Source organism: Malus sylvestris, chromosome 12 (genome assembly GCF_916048215.2).
Source record: "Malus sylvestris chromosome 12, drMalSylv7.2, whole genome shotgun sequence".
Lineage (NCBI taxonomy): Eukaryota > Viridiplantae > Streptophyta > Magnoliopsida > Rosales > Rosaceae > Malus > Malus sylvestris.
Window position 1 is genome coordinate 17,737,025 of NC_062271.1, and position 25,233 is coordinate 17,762,257.

The 25,233-nt window shown below is 41.5% G+C and overlaps 2 protein-coding genes across 2 annotated transcripts; one reads left to right on the plus strand and one right to left on the minus strand.

Annotated features, from left to right (window-relative positions):
• Nucleotides 1–219: 219 nt before the first annotated feature.
• Nucleotides 220–1,514, plus strand: LOC126592204 (uncharacterized). Its single transcript, XM_050257930.1, has 2 exons — nucleotides 220–745; nucleotides 847–1,514. The coding sequence occupies exons 1-2, from the start codon at nucleotides 220–222 to the stop codon at nucleotides 1,512–1,514; spliced, it is 1,194 nt and encodes a 397-aa protein (XP_050113887.1).
• Nucleotides 1,515–20,131: 18,617 nt separating this feature from the next.
• LOC126594240 (uncharacterized) lies at nucleotides 20,132–21,932 on the minus strand. The gene is made up of 3 exons (XM_050260460.1): nucleotides 21,781–21,932; nucleotides 21,276–21,705; nucleotides 20,132–21,202 (listed from the first exon to the last, which is right to left on the minus strand). The coding sequence occupies exons 2-3, from the start codon at nucleotides 21,501–21,503 to the stop codon at nucleotides 20,639–20,641; spliced, it is 792 nt and encodes a 263-aa protein (XP_050116417.1). The 5' UTR covers nucleotides 21,504–21,705; nucleotides 21,781–21,932; the 3' UTR covers nucleotides 20,132–20,638.
• Between the last annotated feature and the right edge of the window lie 3,301 nt (nucleotides 21,933–25,233).

The window sequence follows — 25,233 nt, forward strand, 5'->3', positions numbered from 1 at the left end:
TTTTATTACTATCTATTCAAAGTCAACTTTGATCAATCAGGCAATGACGTCTTTACTGAGGTAGGCTTTCAAAATTGGAAGCACACAAGAGCCTGTTTTGAAAAACATGTGGGAATGGTTGGTAGCTTTCACAATAAAGCTGTTGAAGCTGCTGGTAATCTAATGAATCAAAAGACACATATTGAAACAATTGTGGTCAAATAGTCAGAAGAAGCTCGTATGGTTTATCGCACTTGCTTGAATGCATCAATTGATTGCACTAAGTTTTTGTTGCAACAAGGTCTTTCATTTCGTGGTCATGATGAAAATGACACTTCAAACAATAGAGGTAACTATTTGGAGCTCTTGCAATTCCTTGCGGATCATAATGAGAAAATAAAGGCCATTGTATTAGATAAAGCTCCGGGAAATCTCAAGCTAATAGCTCATTCAATTCAAAAAGATCTTGTTCATTCATGTTATATTGAAACCATTAAAACTATCATAAGTGATATAAAGAATGCTAGGTTCTTTTCTCTATTGGTTGATGAGGCACGTGATGTTTCTATAAAGGAGCAAATGGTGGTGGTTTTGCGTTATGTGGACAATAATGGGAAAGTCATTGAAAGGTTTGTAGGAGTTCAACATGTTCCCAACACCATTTCAAACACATTAAAGGAGTTTATTGATGCCTTCATTCATTTCAATGAGTTGAGATTCTCCAATTTACCAAGGCAAGGTTACAATGGTGCTAGTAATATGAAAGGTGAGTTCAATGGACTCAAGACAAAGATTTTGAATGATCAACCTTGTGCATTCTATGTTCATTGCTTTACTCATCAACTCCAATTAGCTCTTGTTGCGTAGCAAAGGATAATGTTGATGTTAACACATTCTTCCTATTGGCTAATAATGTGGTAAATAATATTGGAGCTTCATGTAAGCGTCATGATGCACTTAGAGAGATGCAACAAAAAGAACTTATAAAAGCTCTTGAAAATGATTCTCTTATGCCGGGACGAGGATTAAATCAAGAAACTAGTCTCAAACGTGCCGGAGCTACAAGATGGAATTCACATTATGGTACTTTGATTAGTTTAATTACTATGTTCTCATCCGTGGTTAATGTGCTTGAAATGATTGTTGATGATAATACCAATGATTGTGTGGTCGAAGCAAATAGGTTATTGAAAGACATACAATCTTTTGAGTTTGTGTTTCTCCTATTTTTGATGAAATCTATATTGGGAATCACGAATGATTTATCACAAGCATTACAAAAGGATGATCAAGAGATTGTTAATTCAATGGCTTTAGTCAACACATGTAAAGAACAACTACTCTACATGAGGAATGATGAGGGGTTTGACCTTTTGGTTGACAAAGTATTGTCATTTTGTGTCCAACATCATATTGAGGGTATTAACATGGATGAGACATATGTAGCTCATGGGAGGTCGCATCGTAATACCCACAAAAAGACCAACCGTCATCGTTACAAAGTGGAGCTCTTTTTTTTTGTCATTGATTCCTAGCTTACAGAGTTAAATGATCACATCAATGAAACAAGTACTGAATTGCTCATTTGTTTGGCTAGTTTGAGTCCAAATGATTGTTTTACAGCTTTTGACAAAGAAAAGCTATTTCGCCTCGCTCAATTGTACCCTCAAGATTTTACGAAGCAAGACCTATTGGCACTTAAAGATCAACTTGATATTTATATTCATTCTATGCGTTCGAGAAGTGACTTTTCTCAGTTGCAAAGCATTGGTGATCTTGCTAAGAAAATGGTGGAAAAAAGGTTGCATCGAGTATTTCAATATATGTATTTACTTATTAAATTGGCTTTGGTTTTACCTGTTGCAACTGCTTCAGTGGAGAGAGCATTTTCCGCCATGAATATCATAAAGAGTCCACTCCGCAACAGAATGGGAGATCAATGGTTAAATGATAGCTTAGTTGTTTACATTGAGAAAAATGTTTTTTCTTGTATTGACAATGAAACTATCATGACACGTGTTTGTACCATACTTGACCAATCCCGAAACTACTGAGCACTGGTCAACGTTATACAGTCAAGGACCTAGAAGAGTTTCCCTCAAACTAGGAGGCCAATCACAGCGCGACACGTGTCAACATCAAAAGCCAATCATAGCGCGACACGTGTCAATATCAGAAGCCAATCACAACACGACACGTGTCAATGTCAGAATGAAACTAGAAACTCTCTTCTATAAATAGAGATCATTCTCTCACTACATTTCCTAATGTCATTTGTACTAAATCATTCACTAGTACTCACTAAAGGAGAGCTTGAACCTATGTACTTGTGTAAACCCTAAACAATTAATGAGAACTCCTCTACTCCATGGACGTAGCCAATCTGGGTGAACCACGTACATCTTGTGTTTGCTTCCCTGTCTCTATCCATTTACATACTTACCCACACTAGTGACCGGAGCAATCTAGCAAAGGTCACAAACTTAACATTTTCTGTTGTACCAAAGTCCTCACTGATTTTGTGCATCAACATTTGGCACCGTCTGTGGGAACGACACTTATTCCCACACTCTTCAGCTTTGTCAAGCTGGTTTCCACCATTCGTACACTCATTTTTTACCAGGCATCCCTTTCCAACATGGGGAGCGAAGGAAGCCATAGCACACAGAATGACACCTCTCTTGCACCTGGTGCGAAGCAACGAAAGAAGGAACAAAAGAAGTTTGCTCTTCAGGCTAAAGTCAATAAGCTGGAGGCTCATAACAATAAGATAGCGATGAAGAATGAGATCCTCCAAGAGCAGTATGAGAAGGTATTCGAGATGGTCCACGAGGCTAGATATACTAAAACACACGAGCTTATCACCCCTGTGGAAGTCAACCATCAACTGGGTACCCCCCCAACACGGAGGGTCATTTGCCCTCGACTTTGGTATTCCTGTTGAGGAGCGAGTTACTCATCGAAATGGCGACCAACATGAGACTTCTCTCAACCCAGCTGCTTCAACCCGAAGCAGGAGGAGTGAAGGAAGGCACTTCCTTACAAAAGGAGTGGAAGGATCGAAAGCCGTCTTTCGCGATTATCGAGACTTCTTAAAGCAACATCGAGACAATTCCATCCATGTAAGCTCGAAGATTAATGACCCAAGGGTCTTTGAAAGGCTCGATCACCTCCTATGTCCCAGATCGGCTACCAATTTGGGGAAGGGGTAACAAGTCCTAGAGAAACATGAAGGTATATGGGACTCAGAGATGTTCCAACAAACATACCTTGGAAGTCAGTACGGCGAGTCCAGGGAAAAATCACATACTCTTGATCAAACCTTCATACTTCCAAGAGGAGATGAAAATTTATGAAAGAAAACTTTAGTGGTACATGACTCCACTCAGGACCTTCTTGTCCTACAGCTTCTTAAGGAAGTAAACAAGTTGAAGGTCAAATGACAAGATGAGATACCTGATTGAAACCAACCTAGGCCTGGCCCTCTTACAAGGAGGATCATCGACACCCTCCCTCCAAGCAAAGACAAAGCAGAAGCTTGGCTTGCAACTCTATACTGGAAATGAGGACCCGATTGAACACCTTAACCTTCTTGAGTCCACCATGGCATATCGGATGCACACCGACGAAGAGCGATGTCTTCTCTTCCCCTTTACCCTCTCTGGTGATGCTGAATGGTACGAGGCAATGAAGGCAGAAGTTGAAAAACTCAAAGGCATAGGCTTCGTCCGCGAAGTCAATTATCCAACGTGGGTAGCAAATATGGTCCTTGTTAAGAAGAATCCGACCAAGGAAAGTCTCATACTCCAAAAGATATTGTGGAGATTGTGTGTTGATTACACCGACCTAACCAAAGGATGCTCGAATGATATCTTTCCTCTTCCTCTCATATACAGACTTATAGACTCTACGACAAGGTGTGAACTTCTGAGCTTCATGGATGCTTACTCAGGATACAACCAAATCCTCATGAACCCTCCAAACCAAGAACACACAACCTTCACTACTGACAGGGGACTATATTGCTATAAAGTCATGCCCTTCGGCCTATAGAATGCAGGAGTAACTTATCAGAGGTTGGTCAATTCAATGTTCACCCAACAGATTAGGAAGAGCATGGAAGTTTACATTGATGATATGCTAGTCAAGAGCAAACATGCTGACCAACACATCACCAACCTATCTGAAACTTTCACAATTCTGAAGAGGTATCGAATAAGGTTGAACCTCAACAAATGTGCCTTCGACGCAGGCTCTGGCAAATTCTTAGGCTTCATGATAAGCAAACGAGGCATTGAGGCTAATCCCCAAAAGATCAAAGCAATCCTCGACATGAAGGAATCGGTAACTTCAAAAGACATCCAAAGCCTTACTGGCAAGGTGGCAGCTTTAACTAGGTTCATCTCTAAGACCACAGATAGATGTGCTCCTTTCTTCAAAGCACTTAAGGGAAGTAAGAAGTACATTACATGGATTGATGAATGTACTGAGGCATTCAAAAACCTCAAAGACTACATGAGTAAAACCCATATGCTCTCCAAACCTGAGGTTGGTGACACTCTCATTATCTATCTGTCGATATCGGCATCAGCAGTAAGTTTCGTTCTCATTCGAAATGATGGTAATGTCAAACGGCTTGTCTACTACGCTAGCAAGGCCTTACAAGATGCAGAGACACGATACTCCAACATTGAGAAATTGGCTTTAGCAATGGCCATGTCTAGCATTGGTCATGCCTCCAGGGAAGGGTAATGTCCACTATGCAATAGTTGCAGTTGACTACTACAAAGTAGGTTGAAGTAGAACCATTGGCAACCATTAGTGAGGCAAAAATAAAAGACTTCGTATGGAAGAACATCCTTTGTAGATTTAGCATTCCCAATGCAATAATCACTGACAACGGGCGATAGTTCGACAACAATAAGTTCAGGATGTTCTGCTCGAAGTTCAACATCAACTTATGTTTTACCTCTCCAGCTTATCCCCAGTCTAATGGACAAGTCGAAGCCATTAACAAAATAATCAAGCGAACTTTGAAAACCAGCTTGGACAAGGCTAAAGGTTGTTGGCCAGAATTTGTACCCTAAGTTCTTTGGTCATACCGCACTTCTTATCGGACATCAACAGGAGAAACCCCATTCTCACTTGCCTTTGGTACGGAGGCAGTTGTCCTAGTTGAGCTTGAGCAAGCAACGTTCCGAGTCCAGAACTACGTGCAAAACGAAAATGACAAACAACTTACCCTCAACTTAGATCTAGTCGAGGAACACAGAAACCAAGCTCACTTGAGAAATGTCGCTTACAAGAAGCGCATCTCCAACTACTATGACTCAAGGGTCAAACGTCGTTCTTTCAAAGTGGGGGACTGGGTATTGAAGAAAAGATTACTCTGCGACAGAGTCCTGAGTAAAGGAACACTTAGTCCAAACTAGGATGGACCGTTTGAAGTTGTTACCATCAGTCGCCCTGGCTTCTACAAGCTTAGAAGCTCCAATGGCAAGACCCTTGGCCATCTATAGAACGCTGATCACTTGAAGTACTATTACAAGTAAACTCACATTGTACAAGTGTTAAACTTCAGCCGTTCGGTATCCTATGTAACGAAGACTATTTGGCATGAATTCAATAAAGAGGTGATTTAGACAACTCAGTCCTAATCATCTTACATTCCTAGCAATGAAACACTCGAGTTCAAAGGTTCAACTTGAATGCTTCCAACATGAAACAAAGTCTAAGTATATGTCAACAAAACTATACAAATAAACAAACAACTTCATAGTATATTTGTTCAATCGTACATTCCAGCACATTCATACATAAGCCAACTGTGCTTTGAAAAGGTTCAACATACTTTGCGTCATTCGACACTTGCTACAATGTGCCTTGACACCTTGCCCTTATTCTCACCAACCAGGTGATGAAATATGAAGAAGGAACTCATCTTCATGCCACCAACCAGGTGATGAAATGTACAACATGTACTCTCCTTCATGCCATCAACCAGGTGATGAAATGTACAACCTGTACTCTAATATCATTTGGCAACTTGCTACTCATGCCACCAACCAGGTGAAGAAAGAACTTATCTTCATGCCACCAACCAGGTGATGAAATGTACAACCCGTACTCTCATTCATGTCACCAACCAGGTGATGAAATGTACAACCCGTACTCTAATATTATTTGGCAACTTGCCATTCTTGCCACCAACCAAGTGAAGAAGGAACTCATCCTCATGCCACCAACCATGTGATGAAATGTGATGAAAGGTGATGAAGGAACTTACTTTCGTACCACCAACCAAGTGATGAAAGCAACTCACCATTCATTCCACCTACCAGAAGACAAGTGGTACAACTTGTACATGTGAACTCCTAGCATTCACAAATAATCAAAAACCCTCAAGCTTAACAACTCAACTAGAGGCTGCCCAACAAGAGTTATAGTTACCAACAAAGTCTTATTGCAAGCCAACAACAACTTCAGTGCATGGCATACGAAGATCAAGCTATTCAGCCCTCTTGCATCTGCTTCAGACATTTCCCCTCTGTAACAATGCAAACACTACAATTCGTAGAAATCTCCACACACTCTTGATCAAGACAGTGTGAAGCAAAACCAATTTATGGTGCTAACAAGAGCTTCATCAAAGGAGTTCAACCACAATTCTCAAAAGCTTCACACACTCATGATCAAGACAGTGTGAAGCAAAAATAATTTACGATGCCAACAAGAGCTTCATCAATGGAAGGCAACCACAATTCTCAAAAGCTTCACACACTCTTGATCAAGACAGTGTGAAGCAAAACCAATTTATGGTGCCAACAAGAGCTTCATCAATGGAGGGCAACCATAATTCTTAAAAGCTTCACACACTCTTGATCAAGACAATGTGAAGCAAAACCAATTTATGGTGCCAACAAGAGCTTCATCAATGGAGTTTAACCACAATTCTCAAAAGCTTCACACACTCTTGATTAAGACAGTGTGAAGCAAAACTAATTTATGGTGCCAACAAGAGCTTCATCAAAGGAGTTCAACCACAATCCTTAAAAGCTTCACACACTCTTGATCAAGATAATTCAAAGCAAATTCAATGTATATGGTTTATCCAAACCTTCGACTATTACAAGGTGTGGCTTGCATCACAATCTCTTGTTCAACAGTGTGGAAGCAAAATTTGTATATGTTGTCTCTCCCACATTTTCAAATTTCTAATTTCCCAAAAAAAAAAAAAGGGAAATTCAACAAAGCTTCATCAATGGAGGAAAACTACAAATTCTCAAAAGCTTCACACTATCTTGATCAAGATAGTATGAAGCAAAATCAATTCATGGTACCCAACAAAAGCTTAAACTCTAAAGCTTCACCTACAAAGCTTTAACTCCAAAGCTTCACCTACAAAGCTTTAACTCCAAAGCTTCACCCACCACAAAAACTTCACCCACCACAAAAGATCACCCACAAAAGCTTCACCTACAAAGCTTCAACTCCAAAGCTTCACCTACAAAGTTTCAACACAAAAGCTTCACCCACCACAAAAGTTTCACCTACAAAAGCTTCACCAACAACCAACAAAAGCTTCACCCACCACAAAAGCTTTACCCACAAAAGCTTCACCTACAAAGCTTCAACACAAAAGCTTCACATACAAAAGCTTTACACTATCTTGATCAAGATAGTGTAAAGCAAAATCAATTCATGGTACCCAACAAAGCTTCAACCTCAAAGCTTCACCTACAAAGCTTCAACTACAAAGCTTAATATATATATATATATATATTGGAAATTCAAAAATTCAAAAATTAGAAAATTAGAAAGAAAAAAAAAACAATTCAAAAAAAAAATCGAAAGGAAAAAAAAATGCCTAGGCCTCCTCTTCTTTGGGCCTAACAACTTTCATAACAAATATATATGAAGGAGGAGTTTTGGGCTACCACATAGAAAGGAAATGCCTCATTCATCAACTCCCTCGACCGGAGACTTGGGGACTCCTACCATATGCTACTGCACCTTGATACTCGGAAGTCTCACGACCACTCAGTGACTTGGATTTTTCAAGTCTCCAACCGAGAAGTTTTCCTCACTTGGGAAATTAAGGGAGCACTACCTCAACATACATGCTTCACTCACAAAGCTTCAACATACAAGCTTCAACAAATGAAAAAATTCAAAGAACTTAGTGAAGAAAGCCTTGGTGTATTTAACACAATACGTTGAAATGAAGCAAAACTTGTTTATTGATATCTCCGATAAGTTACAAATACGTACATATACATGAATCAAAATAAACAAATAAGAGGGAGCCTTCACAAAGGTTGCTCAGGAGAAGTCTCAGCAGTCGGCAAAGCCCTTGAAAGAGAAGGCACTGAAGGGTGATTATTTAGAGCCTCAGTACTAGGCAGAACCCCAGAAGGAGGAGGCACCGAAGGTTGATCATTTGGAGCTTCATTACGCGGTACAGCCTTAGAAGACGAAGGCAATAAATTCCTTTGGAACAAACCAACAAACCTCTGATGATCAAGTACAATCTGACCATCAGATTCTTGCAGCTGGTTGAGCTTCCTCTTCATGTTTATAGCATAGTCATGTGCGAGCCTGTGCAATTTCTTATTCTCATGCTTGAGCCCTCTGATCTCCAGTTTGAAACTTATCATTTCAGCCACCAATGATTCAACTTGGCTAGTTCGAGCAAATAGGCGTTGGGCCATATTAGACACAGAACCTGCACACTGAACACTGAGAGCCAGAGAATCCTTAACAACCAACTCATCAGACCGTTTGGAAAGTAGTTTGTTATCTTTGGGAATGAGATGGTTCCTGGCCACCACCGCAGCGTCATATCATTCTTCATCACAGAGTCCCCAACGGTAAGAGGACCAGTAATGGATAAGAAGGATGGGTGCCATATGTTGTCTTGAGAGGGCATCGCTGCCTCTTTACCAAAATTCAAGTCAAAATGACTGTCGGATAGGCCAGACATTATCAGAAATGATGAAGGAGAAATAAGGTGTAATAAATCTCTGAAGTACAAAAATAAGGGAAAATTTCTACAAGCAATAACCCTCTAAATGTACTTCTTGCACACAATTGGTGCTCCTATAAAAAAAAGGGCAACAGGGCCGTTGATTCAAAAATTGAAGAAGCACCACTCTCCGGATTTCGAGAAGCAGATTTTCCTCAGTAAAATATGTCGACAATCCTCACACACAACATCAGCTCCTCGGGTACCACATATAACTTTGCCAAAGATCTCTGACAAAGTTTAAACACATAAATTTTGAAGGTCCAACTACCCTACTATTACCCATAAGGGTAAAGGAACAGCACTACTGCTTGATAATTGGAAAGTCTTTATGTGTGTTAACCTCCGTGCTCCGTGGCAAGGTAGACTGGCAAAAATGTCCAACCTTTACTCACATTCAAGAAAACACTCCCAACAAGATTGCTTGCTCAAAAATTGAAGAGGCACAGCTCTTCGAATCTCGAGAGCCAAACTCCCAACAGGATTACCTGCTTAAAAATCGAAGAGGCACTGCTCTCCGAATCTCGAGAGCCAAACTCCCAACAGAAGCCAGACTCCCAACAGGATTACTTGCTCAAAAATCGAAGAGGCACCGCTCTCTAAATCTCAAAAGCCAGACTCCCAACATGATTGCTTTCTCAAAAATCGAAGAGGCACCATTTTTTGAATCTCGAGAGCTAGATCCCCGATAGGATTGTTTGTTCAAAACCGAAGAGGCACCGCTCTCCGAACTTCGAGAGCTAGATTTCCTTGGATAAAGCTAGTCTGTAATCTTCACACGCAACATCAGCTTTCCAGATACTACAAACCACTTTTTCAAAGTGTTATGACAAAGTTAAAACACGTGAATCTTGCAGCTCCCACTACATTGCTATGATCGAGAAGGGTAAAGGAACAGCGTTACCACTCGCTGTTGGGACAATTCCTATATATGTCAACATTCATCTTCCACAGCCACGCAGACCTGCAAAAAAAAATGCTCAACTTTTCTTCACATCCGAGAGGGCACTCTCAGCAGAGTCTCTCGAAATACTCAGCTTATTTTCCCCCCGATAATACCTCTGCAAACAAGCCACACCAGAGCAAGAGTATCTCATATCATCAGGGTTAAAAGCAAGAGTATCCCATATCATGCTTTTCCCCTGTCTTTTCCTTTGGCCTTGTTCTTACCTGCAAGACAAGGAGAAAGAGAGCAATTAGTCAAAACTTGGAATCAAGCTTCCGGTCAGGAATTAACTGCCTGGAACCCTTTGCCTGATTACTTACCTGGCATTGCTCTCGAGTACTCATCTTTAACATCTTATGCTTCCAGAAAAGATACCACTTCTGCCTGAGGAACAGATAGGGCAAGTGAGAAGGATACAAGGAAGTATGTGAATACAAGCGTAACAAAACACATGTCAATACATCCACTATTATGTCAACAGCAAAAGTATCCCATATCATCAGGGTCGAACGTACTCTAGATTTGATGGACTTGTTTTGACCCTTAAATTCTTGAGTAGGCTATATACTCTGGAGGAAACCAGAAAACCCTCCAGCCTAGTTCAAGAATAAGTCTGTGGAAAGTTACTTCTTCAAAAGCAATAGTATCTCATATCATCTCTTCTCCATTTGCTTCTCCTTATCTTTGTTGTTGTTTACGACACAATGAGAAGGAGAACAATTAACCGGAAGCCGAGGTTGAACCTCTGATCCAGGTTGCTTGCTTGGAAGTCTTATTGCTTACCTTATCTATTACCTCCTTCGGCACATCTCCTAACTCGGCGACTTGGGAGACTTCTACTATAGGGTATCGCACTTGACTAAGCCCGAAACTACAAGTAAGCTTCGAGTGAAATTGATACATTACCTTCTGCATCTTCATCGGTTAAAGATACCATCCCTGGATGGAAGAAAAGTACTTCCAGAGAAGATGCCATATCTACATATGAGACAGATAAGGCAAGTGAAAATGATACCACACTTCGGTACTTAGAAGTTTCGTGATTACTCAATGGCTTGGATCTTGCAAGTTCCCAACCGAGGAGCTTCCCTCACTCGGGAACGTAGGGGAGCACTGTTTGTACCATACTTGACCAATCCCGAAACTACTGAGCACTGATCAATGTTATACAGTCAAGGACCCAGAAGAGTTTCCCTCAAACCAGGAGGCCAATCACGGTGCGACATGTGTCAACATCAGAAGCCAATATCAACATCATAAGCCGATCACAACATGACACGTGTCAATGTCAGAATGAAACTCAAAACTCTCTTCTATAAATAGAGATCATTCTCTCACAATATTTCCTAATGTCATTTGTACTAAATCATTCACTAGTACTCACTAAATGAGAGCTTGAACCTATGTACTTGTGTAAACCCTTCACAATTAATGAGAACTCCTCTACTCCGTGGATGTAGCCAATCTGGGGAACCTCGTACATCTTATGTTTGCTTCCCTGTCTCTATCCATTGACATACTTACCCACACTAGTGATCGGAGCAATCTAGTGAAGGTTACAAAATTAACACTTTCTGTTGTACCAAAGTCCTCACTGATTTTGTGCATCAACAACACATTTCCGAAGTATGAGATCCCGTCGTGGACAAATTTAGTATTTCTAGCTTGTTTAGCAAAAAGATTATGAATGAAAATTGTAGTTTTCCATTTATTTGTTCAATGATATTTTCATCTTGTTTTTATTTTTGGAGCTTTTATATTGGAACCACCCTAATTTAAACTCCTGAATCCGCCATTGGTTATACCTACCTTCCCCATGGACCCAAGCATCTTTCGATAAACCTATCGACACGAACTCATAGTCTACTTTTAAAATCATGGCATCATTTCATACGCGGTACATTATAAAAAAAAATGAGAAACTCTTGTATTATGTACCACGTCAATCAGTATTAAAAAGTTAAGATAATAGTATGTTCGACTTTGCCTCACCATATATGCCTTCATGATCAAGTAACAGAAGCAACATAAAGAATTAAGAAGCTTTTCTACAATATTGGAATTCAACTTCTATGTTCATATAGACATGTCTTGGTGACAGTGGGCACAAATTTTTTACAATGAAGCATATAAGTTACCTTGAAGGATTTTACGACGAACATTGGCTTTAACTGTAAAGAGTTGGTCCTCTTTTTTCTTTTTCTTTTTTTTTTTAATGAACTGAGTGATGGTGTTCATTCCCATAATCTTTTTTTTTTAAATGAAATACAAATGAGAGGTACATAATAAAATAACCCCACTTACACAGCAAAAATATGATAAAAATCATCTAAAACAATAGTTGGTAGACGCAGTCAAATCATGAATATAAGCAAAAGTTGCACATGAAGGAAAGTTGCACTACTAGTAATATGCATCGTGATCTGTACCAAACTTAATTAAGGCATCAGTCTCACAGTTGCCTTCACAAAATATATGGGAGACACAAACATGTATCTGTCTAGTTTGTCATAGGCAATTGCTCCAATCAACACGCAAATACCAAGGAATAATATAACTAGGAGCGTTTAAGTAGTGAATCACCATAGTTGAGTTGTCTCCAACCAAATGTGATGTCATTCACTCACACAAGCAACTCAAATAGCCTCAATTATAGCAAGAACCTTAGCTACAATTAAACTAGAAAATTTCATGGACGACGCAAAAGAATCCAAAGCAATACCTTGTGAATCACAAAATACATCACCATAACATGCACGGCCGGGGGTTTGCTTTTCTTCTCTCCCTTGTCGGTGAGAGACCTTCTCTCCCATTAAGAGATTTTCTCACTGTTTGTGTGAGTTTGCCCTTTCTTTTCTTCCAGATTTCAATTCTGTTGCCGACCCTAGCTCCGGCTGGGGTCGGTGGTAGCCTTTTCCTTCCTTTTGTTTTCCCCTTCCTTTCCTTCTACTACTGTTTTCCCATTGTTCTCCTTCCTGAAATTCTTGATTTTTCCACCTCACAAGCCATTGAACCTATTTTTTATCCTCAAATCAGTTGTTCTATCCCCTTTTCTACCTACATATTCACATCCCTCATCCATCATCAATCTATGTTTTCTTCTGATTCTTCCTTTTTGACTTCACTCCATCTTTCATCAAATTTTCCCCAAATCTAGTTTGCAATCACTTTTGACCACATTTTGTTATGGTTCATCGGGAAGGTGTGTAAAGTTTCGATGTTCACACTGGCTCGGGTGTTCGCACCACCACCTTTCCTCAATCTGCCTTTGGTGGCAGTGTTGCTTATGGAAATCCCACTGGCTTGTTTCATTTCTTCTACTTTGTGGCTGCAATAAAAGAATGACTTGTTTATACCATACTTCACTAATCCTGAAACTACTAAGCACCGATCAACGTTATACCGTCAAGGACCCAGAAGAGTTTCCCTCCAACCAGGAGGCCAATCACAGCGTGACACGTGTCGACATCAAAAGCCAATGATGGTTCGACACGTGTCAACATCAGAAGCCAATCATAACACGACACATGTCAATGTCAAAACAAAGCTAGAAACTCTATTCTAAAAAAGGAGATCATTCTCCCACAATATTTCCTAATGTCATTTGTGCTCAATCATTCACTAGTACTCATAAAATGAGAGCTTGAACCTATGTACTTGTGTAAACCCTTCACAATTAATGAGAACTCCTCTACTCCGTGGACGTAGCCAATCTTGGTGAACCACGTACATCTTATGTTTGTTTGCCTGTCTCTATCCATTTGCATACTTATCCACACTAATGACCAAAGCAATCTAACGAAGGTCACAAACTTGACACTTTCTGTTGTACGAAAGTCCTCACTGATTTTGTGCATCAACATTTGGCACCGTTTGTGGGAACGACATTTATTCCCACTCTCTTCAGCTTTGTCAAGCTGGTTTCCACCATTCGTACACTCTCTTTTGACCAGGCATCCCTCTCCAACATGGGGAGCGAAGAAAGCCACAACACACAATGACACCCATCTTGCACCTAATGCGAAGCAACGAAAGAAGGTTGCTCTTCAAGCTAAAGTCGACGAGTTAGAAGCTCAGAACAACAAGATAGTAATGAAGAATGAGGTCATCCAGAAGCAGTATGAGAAGCTTTTTGAGACGTTCCACGAAACTAGGCGTACTCAAACACATGAGCTCGTTGCCCTTGTGGACATCAACCATCAACTGGGTGCCCCCCAACACGAAGGGTCATCTGCCCTCGACATGGATATTCCTGTTGAGGAGCGAGTTACTCATCAAAATGGCGACGAACATGAGACTTCTCTCAACCCAGCTGCTTCGACCCAAAGCAGAAGGAGTGGAGGAAGGCACCTCCTTACAGAAAAAGTGGAATGATCGAAAGCCGTTTTTTGCGACTGTCGAGACTTTCTAAAGCAACGTCAAGACAATCCCATTCATGTAAGCTCGAAGATCAATGAACCAAGGGTCTCTAAAAGACTCGGTCCCCTCCCATGCCCTAGGCCAGCTACCAATTTGGGGAAGGGGAAACAAGTCCTAAAGGAACACGAAGGTAAAAAGGACTCAAAGATGTTCTGACAGACATAACTTGGAAGTCAGTACGGCGAGGCCAGGGAAAAATCACATGCTCTTGATCAAACCTTCCTACTTCCAAGAGGAGATGGAGATTTACAAAAGAAAGCTCCAGTGGTACATGACTCCACTTAGGACCCTCTTGTCCTACAGCTCCTTAAAGAAGTATACAAGTTGAAGGCTGAACGACAAGCTGAGATACCTGATTGGAACCAACCTAGGTCTGGCCCTTTTACAAGGAGGATCCTCGACACCCCCTCCAAGCAAAGACAAAGCAGAAGCTTGGCTTACAACTCTATACTGGAAAGGAGGACCCGATTGAACACCTTAACCTTTTTGAGTCCATCATGGAATACCAGATGCACACCGATGAAGAGCGGTGTCTTCTCTTCCCCTCCACCCTCTTTGGCAGAGTTCTAACTGGTATTGCCGTCTTCCACCTGAGACGGTAGACTCATTTGAGGAATTGAGGAAACTGTTTGTTTCTCAACACATTTTCCAGACCGATCGCTTGCACTCTGCGGATGACTTGTACACTATTTACCATAAGCCAAACGAGTCATTACATATGTATGCTGGCTGTTTCAGCCATGAGTATTCTCGTTATGTCGAGACAGATGACAAGACTGCCTTTAAAACCTTCACGGCAAGCCTACGTGATTGTTTTTTTAAGTACATGATCAATGCCAACACTAGGAAGACTTACTCTAAGGTGATGGCCCAGGCTTATAACCATGCCTCCGCCGAGGCAATGACATACCAAGGGAAACCCCACACAGCCACCCCTTATCAGCAAGTAGGGAGTGGAAGCCAGATCCAACCAAATGAAAAGACTTCGACATTCCAAAGGGCAGCGATGCCTCCCTCTGCCTTACTTAATACTTCCCAAGTTAACAGACATATCAATCTCAGGGCAAAAGGAAAGACTTTCATCCTCACCAGTCTCATTTTAGTAAAATAAGTAAGGGACACTATCACGATAACCAAGGGTATTGCCACGATAATGCCCGCCCCCAGGCAGTCAACACAGTAGGCCAAGCACATGTCAGGACAGGCCCTACCCCGAGGTATGAGACATACACACCTTTGAACGCCACATGCGTGGCCATTTACCCTAGTATAGCACACCTGATACCAAAGCCAATGTCGAGGCAATCGGGTTCCAAGCCCACAAAGAACTCGGGCACGTTTTGTTGCTACCACGAGCATAACGGCCATGACGGCGAGAAGTGTATCACCCTTCGTGATCATATTGAAGCTTTGGCATGTGAAGGAAAAATTGATCAATTCCTCATTCACCCTCCAAGGGGTAACCGTAACCAACGCTAGGTGAATGTGATATATTCCATAAGGGGTGGCACACCATATCTAAATTTTCCAACAGGGCCATGAAAAATAGTGAACGAGCTTTAAAGTCTGGCCACCAAGTGTTTCATGTAGAAGACATCAGAGGAGGCAAGTATCAAAAGCCTAACTGAGATCCAATATGTTTCTACCCTGAGGAAGAAAGAGGTATCGTCTACCGTCACAATGACCCACTGATCGTGGAAGCTCAAATAGCCAACTTTGAAGTACGATGAATCCTGGTAAACACGGGGGCTTCGGTCAATATCATGTTTGCTGAAGCTTTCAAGGCACTTAATGTAGCTGAACACTTGCTCGATCGCTCGATTTCTCCTCTGATAAGCTTCTCTGGTGATATCGTGCAACATTTGGGGAGCATACACTTACCTTTCACCATTGGTACAGGCCCTTACACAGCTACCATTACCATTAACTTCCTGGTGGTTGATTGCCCAAGGGCATACAATGTCATCTTGGGATGCACAGGCATCAATGATCTCAAGGCCATGGTATCCACACATATGTTGTTGATGAAATTTCCAACCCCCTATGGCAATGGTTACAACAGAGGAGATCAACTTAGTGCACGATCATGTTACAACACTTCGGTCAAGCAACATCACCTGTCTGTGCCCAAGAAAACCTTGTCTATACATGACCATGTCATAAAGACTAGCCCAGACGAAGCCAACTTGGATCTTCACGGTGGCAACAGTCAACCTGACAATCCTCGAGATGACTCTTTCACCCAGCAAGCACAACCCGCTGAAGAGTTGGAGAATGGCTCTATCTCAAAAGATTATCCGGATCGCATGGTGAAGATTGCCACCACCTTGTCACCACCCATTTGGTTGGCATTGATCTCTTTTTTGCAAGAGAATACTGAGGTCTTCGCCGAGTCATACGAGGACATGCCAGGCGTTTCTCCCAATATCATCTGTCATCGCTTAAGTATTGACCCCAAGACCAAGCCAGTGAGACAGAAGCGAATATCTTATAACGCTGAACAATACAAAGCAATGAAGGCAGAAGTTGAAAAGGCATAGGCTTCGTCCGCGAAGTCAATTACCCAACATGGGTAGCAAATGTGGTCCTTGTTAAGAAAAATCCGACCAAAGAAAGTCTCGTACTCCAAAAGGTCTTATGGAGAATATGTGTCGACTATACCGACCTAAACAAAGGATGCCCGAATGATAGCTTTCCTCTTCCTCTCATTGACAGGCTTATAGACTTTATGGCAGGGTGTGAACTCCTCAACTTCATGGATGCTAACTCAAGATACAATCAAATCTTCATGAACCCTCCGGACCAAGAACACACAGCCTTCACTACTAACAGGGGACTATATTGTTATAAAGTCATGCCCTTCGGCCTAAAGAATGCAGGAGCGACTTATCAAAGACTAGTCAATTCAATGTTTGCCGAACAAATTAGGAAAAGTATGGAAGTTTACGTTAATGATATACTAGTCAAGAGTAAACATGTTGACCAACACATCGCTAACCTATCTGAAACTTTCACCATTCTAAAGAGGTATCGAATAAGGTTGAATCCTAACAAATGTGCCTTCGGTGTAGGCTCTGGCAAATTCTTAGGCTTCATGATAAGCCAACGAGGCATTAAGGTTAATCGCGAGAAGATCAAAGCAATCCTCGACATGAAGGAACCAATAACTTCAAAAGACATCCAAAGCCTTACTGGTAAGGTGGCAGCCTTAACTAGGTTCATCTCTAAGGCCACATACATATGTGCTCATTTCTTCAACTTAAGGGAAGTAAGAAGTACATTACATGGACTGCTGAATGTGCCGAGGCATTCAAGAACCTCAAAGACTACATGAGTAAAGCCCTTCTGCTCTCCAAACCTGAGGTTGGTGACACTCTTATTATCTATCTGTCGGTATCGGCTTCAGCAGGAAGTTCCATTCTCATTCGAAATAATGGTAATGTCTAACGGCTTGTCTACTACACTAGCAAGGCCTTACAAGATGCAGAGACACGATAGTCCAACATTGAGAAATTGGCTCTAGAATTGGTCATGTCTGCTCAAAAACTTCGCCCTTTCTTCCAAGCACACTCCATCATCGTGCTTACCAATCATCATCTTCGACAGATGCTCCAAAGTCCTGACACTTCAGGGCGAATGCTAAATAGGCAATAGCATTGGGTGAGTTTGACATCTCCTACCAACCAAAGCTAGCTGAGAAGGGCCAAGCAGTGGCAGACTTCATCGCCGACTTCACATATCTTGTTGACATTGTTTCTACGCCTAAAGAAATAGTTTCATTACCCTCGGAAGCTCAGAAAATAGAACCAACAGCCCCAGCATGGAGTCTATATGTTGATAGCTCATCCAACCAATAGGGTTGTGGAGCAGGACTAGTCCTTACGACACTTGAAAAAGTGGCGATGGAGTATGCTCTTCGTTTCAAATTCAATGCGTCGAATAATAAGGCTGAATATGAAGCCCTCCTAGCAGGCTTACGTTTGGCCAAACACCTTGGGGTTAAACGAATTGATATCTTCAGTGACTCCCAATTGGTGGTTAACCAGGTCACCAACAACTTTGACACTAAGGATAGCTCCATGGCAGCATATCTGGCACAAACACAATTGTTGCTCCAGCACTTCCACTACCAGATCACCCAAATTCCTCGAGCGGTAAACAGTCATGCAGATGCTTTGGCTTGCCTCGCCTCAGCGGTGGAAGATAAGATTGGGAGAAAAATTTAGGTCGAATTGTTGGCAACACCAAGCACCATGGCTGCGGAAGTGTGCAACTTACAACAGGGGGATAGTTGGATTACCTCGATTTATAGATTACTTGCTCATGGAACCCTTTCAAGTGACAAAGTCCAAGCTAAGCAAATTCGATACAAGGCTACCCATTACTTGATCATTAATGACCAACTCTACAAACGGGGTTTTAACCTACCATACCTAAGATGCCTTACGCCCGCAGAGGTGGAAACTATCCCTCGGGAAATACATGAATGAGTCTGCAGAGATCATGCTGGATCTCGATCCCTAGCACACAAGACTTTTCGCCAAGGATATTACTGGCCAACACCCCACCAAGATGCCATCAGAATATCCCGCTCATGTGATAAGTGTCAACGCTACGTAACTATTCCTCACTCCCCTTCCGAGCCGCTCACTCCTATGATCAGCCCTTGGCCCTTGGCCCTTCACCCAATGGGGACTTGATTTGATCGGCCCAATGCCTGAAGAGAAGGGCAAGGTCCGCTATGCAATCGTTGCAGTTGACTACTTCACAAAGTGGGCCGAAGTAGAACCCTTGGCAACCATTACTGATAACGGGCAACAGTTCGACAACAATAAGTCAAGGATGTTCTGCTTTAAGTTCAACATCAACTTATGTTTTGCCTCCCCAGCTCATCCCCAGTCTATTGGACAAGTTAAAGCCATCAACAAAATAATAAAGCGAACTTTGAAAACTAGCTTGGACAAGGCTAAAGGTTGTTGGCCAGAATTTGTACCCCAAGTTCTTTGGTCAAACTGCACTTCGTATCGGACATCAACAGGAAAAACCCTATTCTCACTTGCCTTTGGTACAGAAGCAATTGTCCCAGTTGAGTTTGAGCAAGCAACGTTCCGAGTCCAGAACTACGTGCAAAGCGAAAATGACAAACAACTTACCCTCAACTTAAATCTAGTCGAGGAACACAGAAACCAGGCTCACTTGAGGAATGTAGCCTACAAGCAGCGCATCTCCAACTACTATGACTCAAGGGTCAAACCTCGTTCTTTCAAAGTGGGGGACTGGGTATTGAAGAAAAGATTACTCTGCGACAAAGTCCCGAGTGAAAGAACATTTAGTCCAAACTGGGATGGACTGTTTGAAGTTGTTGGCATCAGTCGCCTTGGCTCCTACAAGCTTAGAAGCTCCAATGGCAAGACCTTTGGCCATCCATGGAACGCTGATCACTTGAAGTATTATTACAAATAAACTTACATTGTACAAGTGTTAAGCTTCAGTCGTTCGACATCCTATGTAACGAATACTATTTGGCATGAATTCAATAAAAGAGGTGATTTAGACAACTCGGTCCTAATCCTCTTACATTCCAAGCAATGAAACACTTGGGTTCAAATCTTCAACATGAATGTTTCCAACAGGAAATCAAGTCTAAGTTATGGCTTATATTTAAACAAAGGATTTGCTCAAACATAGCCAGGCATTCATCAATGATAGTGCAAATACTTGGTAATTAATAACAAACTAGTACATCCAGAGTACATGGCACATGCCACACAAACAACAAACTAGTACATCCAGAGTATATGGCACAAGCCACACAAACAACAAACTAGTACATCCAGAGTACATGGCACAAGTCACACAAACAACAAACTAGTACATCCAGAGTACATGGCACATGCCACACAAACAACAAACTAGTACATCTAGAGTACATGGCACACAAACAACAAACTAGTACATCCAGAGTACATGGCACAAGTCACACAAACAACAAACTAGTACATCCAGAGTACATGGCACATGCCACACAAACAACAAACTAGTACATCTAGAGTACATGGCACAAGCCACACAAACAACAAACTAGTACATCCAGAGTACATGGCACATGCCACTCAAACAACAAACTTGTACATCTAGAGTACATGCAGAAAAATAGGGCACTACGAGTCAACCTCATCTGAGGCCGAACCCCTAACAATATCACTCTGCGTTTCAACCCCATCGCCATCACCACATTTCTCAGCATCTCCAGGACCATCCTCACTTTCCTAAGACTGCTCACTGATGCTAGCCTCATTATCAAAGTCATCATCACTACTAGGATCAACTGCGAGGACGAAGGCTTCACCTTTTTGTCGATACTCATCCATCTCATCACGGTACTTTCGAATAATGTTTCCATCATCATAATGCTCAAGGACGGCCATCCATTTCCTTTTCTCAAAATTAGCAGCTCGGATGCAGTGAGGTCTAAAGGCATTGTGAAAGGCCTGGGAACCTAAGAACTCTTGCACAGCAGCATCCCTCTCAGTTGGGATACTCCTCTTCAGCCTAGAAACCTCAACCAAGGCACTATCTAACTCCCCTTTAACCTTGGAAACCTTAAGGATGGTTGTCTCCAACTGTTCCTTAGTCGCTTCCAATTGTTTCTTGAGCCTCACGTTCTCACCATTCCGCCTCTTCAAACTCTCAAAGTTTTCATCCTTAAGGCGGATGGCATCAGCCAAAGCTTTGCTCATTTTTCTGGCGTCATTCACAAGCTGCTTATTCTCTTTAAACTTTACCTTGTACCGTTCGACTTCTCGTAATCTGTCATCATACTCGGTCATGACCTACATGACAAGATAATCGTCACTACCAGGAAAAAGAAGGGAGAAAGCAAAGAAATGACAAAGTAACACTTACATAAGAAGATAGCCTCATCATCCGGTCACGATCTGATTCGTTCTCATCTAGCGGCTCGCCAAGCTCATCAATAGTGGATCGACGTCTTGCCAGGTAATTATTGACATACCTAAAACTACTTGGCTGCATGGCAACCTTCAAGTCCTTCCACTGAATGCCGCCAACCTCTTCCTTGTACTTTCTCTTACGGCTACAGGTAGGGCCACCTTCTTGGTCTGTAGACTCCATGGTTGGAGGAAATATGGGATTGATGGTAGGAAGATGAGGCAACAGTCGTCTTTCTTCCCCTGCAACTATGGCAGCAGCACACCCAATGGCCTCAGCTTCAGCCTTCTTTGAGGCAGTAATCTTGAGGGCTTCCTCTTACGAACTAACATGGGTGTTTTCCCTTTCTTGGCGCTAGTCTCCCCTTTCTTGCCCACTTTCTCCACTGGACAAGAAAAATCAAAGTAAGGAATGCAACTTTGTAAAAGAAAGAGGGGGCGAAATGAAAGACACAACTTACTTGCTCGTCTCTGGCAATCTGACACTAGGGGCTGGAAACCGTACTTTCGAAATAAGGGTCGTAGCTTGCCCAAATGTCTATCCTCTTTGGGCACCCTCAACACCTTCTCTATATCAGCTAGCTCCCGTCCAGACAGCTTGATAATCCCTCACGTCACTGCAATAAGAAAAAAATGTTAGAAGCAAGAGAAAATCACAACAAATAGCAAATAATGCAAACAATGGATACATTACAACCTACAGTCTGGAAGTGAGTAGGAACACGTCGCTTAGGCGTGACACCTTTAGCATACTCCCAATCATTATAAAGAAAGCACCAACGGTTTTTCCAAGTGCAGTACGTTTTTTTCTTACCAAAGACAATACTTTCTCTCTCACTCCAACATGCACACTCAGCATAACCAGTGCATGCTTTCACCGAGCGCATCTTATAGCAGTAGTGCCACTGATGAAAGGAAGGTTCACCTAACCCACATTCCATCCAAATAATATAAAACCCAATCAAGGTATCCCAAAAACTAGGGTAGAGTTGTCCAGGCGCATATCCAATGAAAGACAGCATCCGTTGCAACCACGGGTGCAAAGGCAGCTTCACCCCTAAAGTCAATAATATCTGGGTATAGAACATAACATGACCCTTAGGCGGTTCAGAGGACAATTCTTCATGATGCACCAAACACATTCCTACACTACGGAGGATACTACATGACTACCTTAGGGCCTCAAGCTGCTTTTCGTTATCTAACAAGTTTTGCACTAAATGGTCTGCTGTGAACTCAGAGCGAAATATGGGTATGGCATCACAAACAACCCCCTCACCCACTAACATGAATGAGGAATGACCAATATTGGCTAAGGCTTGGCAATTGCGAAGATCACCCAATCTCGAATTTTTTGTACAAGACTCCAACAAAGGCCCTGAAGACTCCAACATTGCAAGCTCAAACCTAGAGATAGAGTTAGGGGAGCCCCCATCACTAAGACTTCCAAAATCTAACATCTACAACAAATAGAAACAAACTCTATCACCACATGAAAGATCGAAACATAAGGAAGTTCCTAGGGCATGGAGAAAAACTCAATCAGTTCATTATGTTCTCAACCAAATACATGAACATTCAAACAATTCAACAAGAATGAAAGCATGTGATCTAGTGGAGAAGACTACCAACATGAAGATGCAAACCAATGCAGGAATCCCTCTCAACTATAAAAGCACTCTATCTCTAAAAATCACTACAAAATGAGCACATGAAGACAATGAAAAGAGTGGAAACTTCTCATTCTTATAGGGTTAAACATGGCCAAAGAAATTCAAAATTAAAAATTCAAACCATGAGAAAACCCCACATGGAAAGTCTTCAAACTTCCACACAAGCTAGGGAGTTTTCAAATTTCAAACTTGTAGCACCCCCTCTCCCCCTCAAAAAAACAAAAAAAAAATCCAAAAAAAAGGGAGGGGAGAAGGTGAACACATTAGCTTCATCAATGGAGGGCAACCACAATTCTCAAAAGCTTCACATACTCTTGATCAAGACAGTGTGAAGCAAAACCAATTTATGCTGCCAACAAGAGCTTCGTCAAAGGAGTTCAACCACAATTCTCAAAAGCTTCACACACTTTTGATCAAGACAGTGTGAAGCAAAACCAATTTATGGTGCCAACAAGAGCTTCATCAAAAGAGTTCAACCACAATTCTCAAAAGCTTCACACATTCTTGAACAAGACATTGTGAAGCAAAACCAATTTCTGGTGCCAACAAGAGCTTGATCAATGAAGGGTAACCACAATTCTCAAAAGCTTCACACACTCTTGATCAAGATAGTGTGAAGCAAAAACAATTTATGGTGCCAACAAGAGCTTCATCAAAGGAGTTTAACCACAATTCTCAAAAGCTTCACACACTCTTAATCAAGACAGTGTGAAGCAAAACCAATTTATGATGCCAACAAGAGCTTCATCAAAGGAGTTCAACCACAACTCTTAAAAGCTTCACACACTCTTGATCAAGACAGTGTGAAGCAAAACCAATTTATGGTGCCAACAAAAGCTTCATCAATGAAGGGCAACTACAACTCGTAGAAAGCTTCACACTCTTGATCAAGACTGTTCGAAGCAAATTCAATATATATGGTTCATCCAAACCTTCGACTACTACAAGGTGTGGCTTGCATCACAATCTCTTGCTCAACAGTGTGGAAGCAAAATTTGTATATGTTGTCTCTCCCACATTTTCAAATTTCTAATTTTCCCAAAAAAAAAGGGAAATTCAACAAAGCTTCATCAATGGAGGACAACTACAAATTCTCAAAAGCTTCACACTATCGTGATCAATTCATGGTACCTTGCAAAGCTTCAACACAAAAGCTTCACCCACAAAAGCTTCACCTACAAAGCTTCAACTCCAAAGCTTCACCTACAAAGCTTCAACACAAAAGCTTCACCAACAAAAGCTTCATCAATGGAGGACAACTACAAATTCTCAAAAGCTTCACACTATCTTGATCAAGATAGTGTGAAGCAAAATCAATTCATCGTACCCAACAAAAGCTTCAACTCCAAAGCTTCACCTACAAAAGCTTCAACACAAAAGCTTGACCCACAAAAGCTTAAGCTTGACCCACAAAAGCTTAAGCTTGACCCACAAAAGCTTGACCCACAAAAGCTTCACCAACAAAAGTTTCACCTACAAAAGCTTTACCCACAAAAGCTTCACCCACAAAAGCTTCACCCACAAAAGCTTCACCTACAAAAGCTTGACTCACAAAAGCTTGACCCACAAAAGCTTCACCTACAAAAGCTTGACCCATAAAAGCTTCACCTACAAAAGCTTGACCCACAAAAGCTTCACCTACAAAGCTTCAACACAAAAGCTTCAACTACAAAAGCTTCACACACTCTTGATCAAGATAGTGTCAAGCGAAATCAATTCATAATACCCAATAAAGCTTCAACGTCAAAGCTTCACCTACAAAGCTTCAACACCAAAGCTTCACCTACAAAGCTTAAAAATATATATATTTCATAAATTCAAAAATTCAAAAATTCAAAAATTCAAAAATTCAAAAATTCAAAAATTCAAAAATTCAAAAATTCAAAAATTCAAAAATTCAAAAATTCAAAAATTCGGAAAAAAAAAATTGCCTAGGCCTCCTCTTCTTTGGGCCTAACAACTTTCATAACAAATATATATGAAGGATGAGTTTTAGGCTACCACTTAGAAAGGAAAATGGTGAAGTGTTGTTAATTTAAAAAGCTTGGCTACTAGCAAGACATCTCATTCGTCAACTCCCTCGACCGGAGACTTGTGGGACTCCTACCATATGCTACTGCACCTTGATACTCGGAAGTCTCACAACCACTCAGTGACTTGGATTTTTCAAGTCTCCAACCGAGAAGTTTTCCTCACTTGGGAAATTAAGGAAACACTACCTCAACCTACATGCTTCACTTA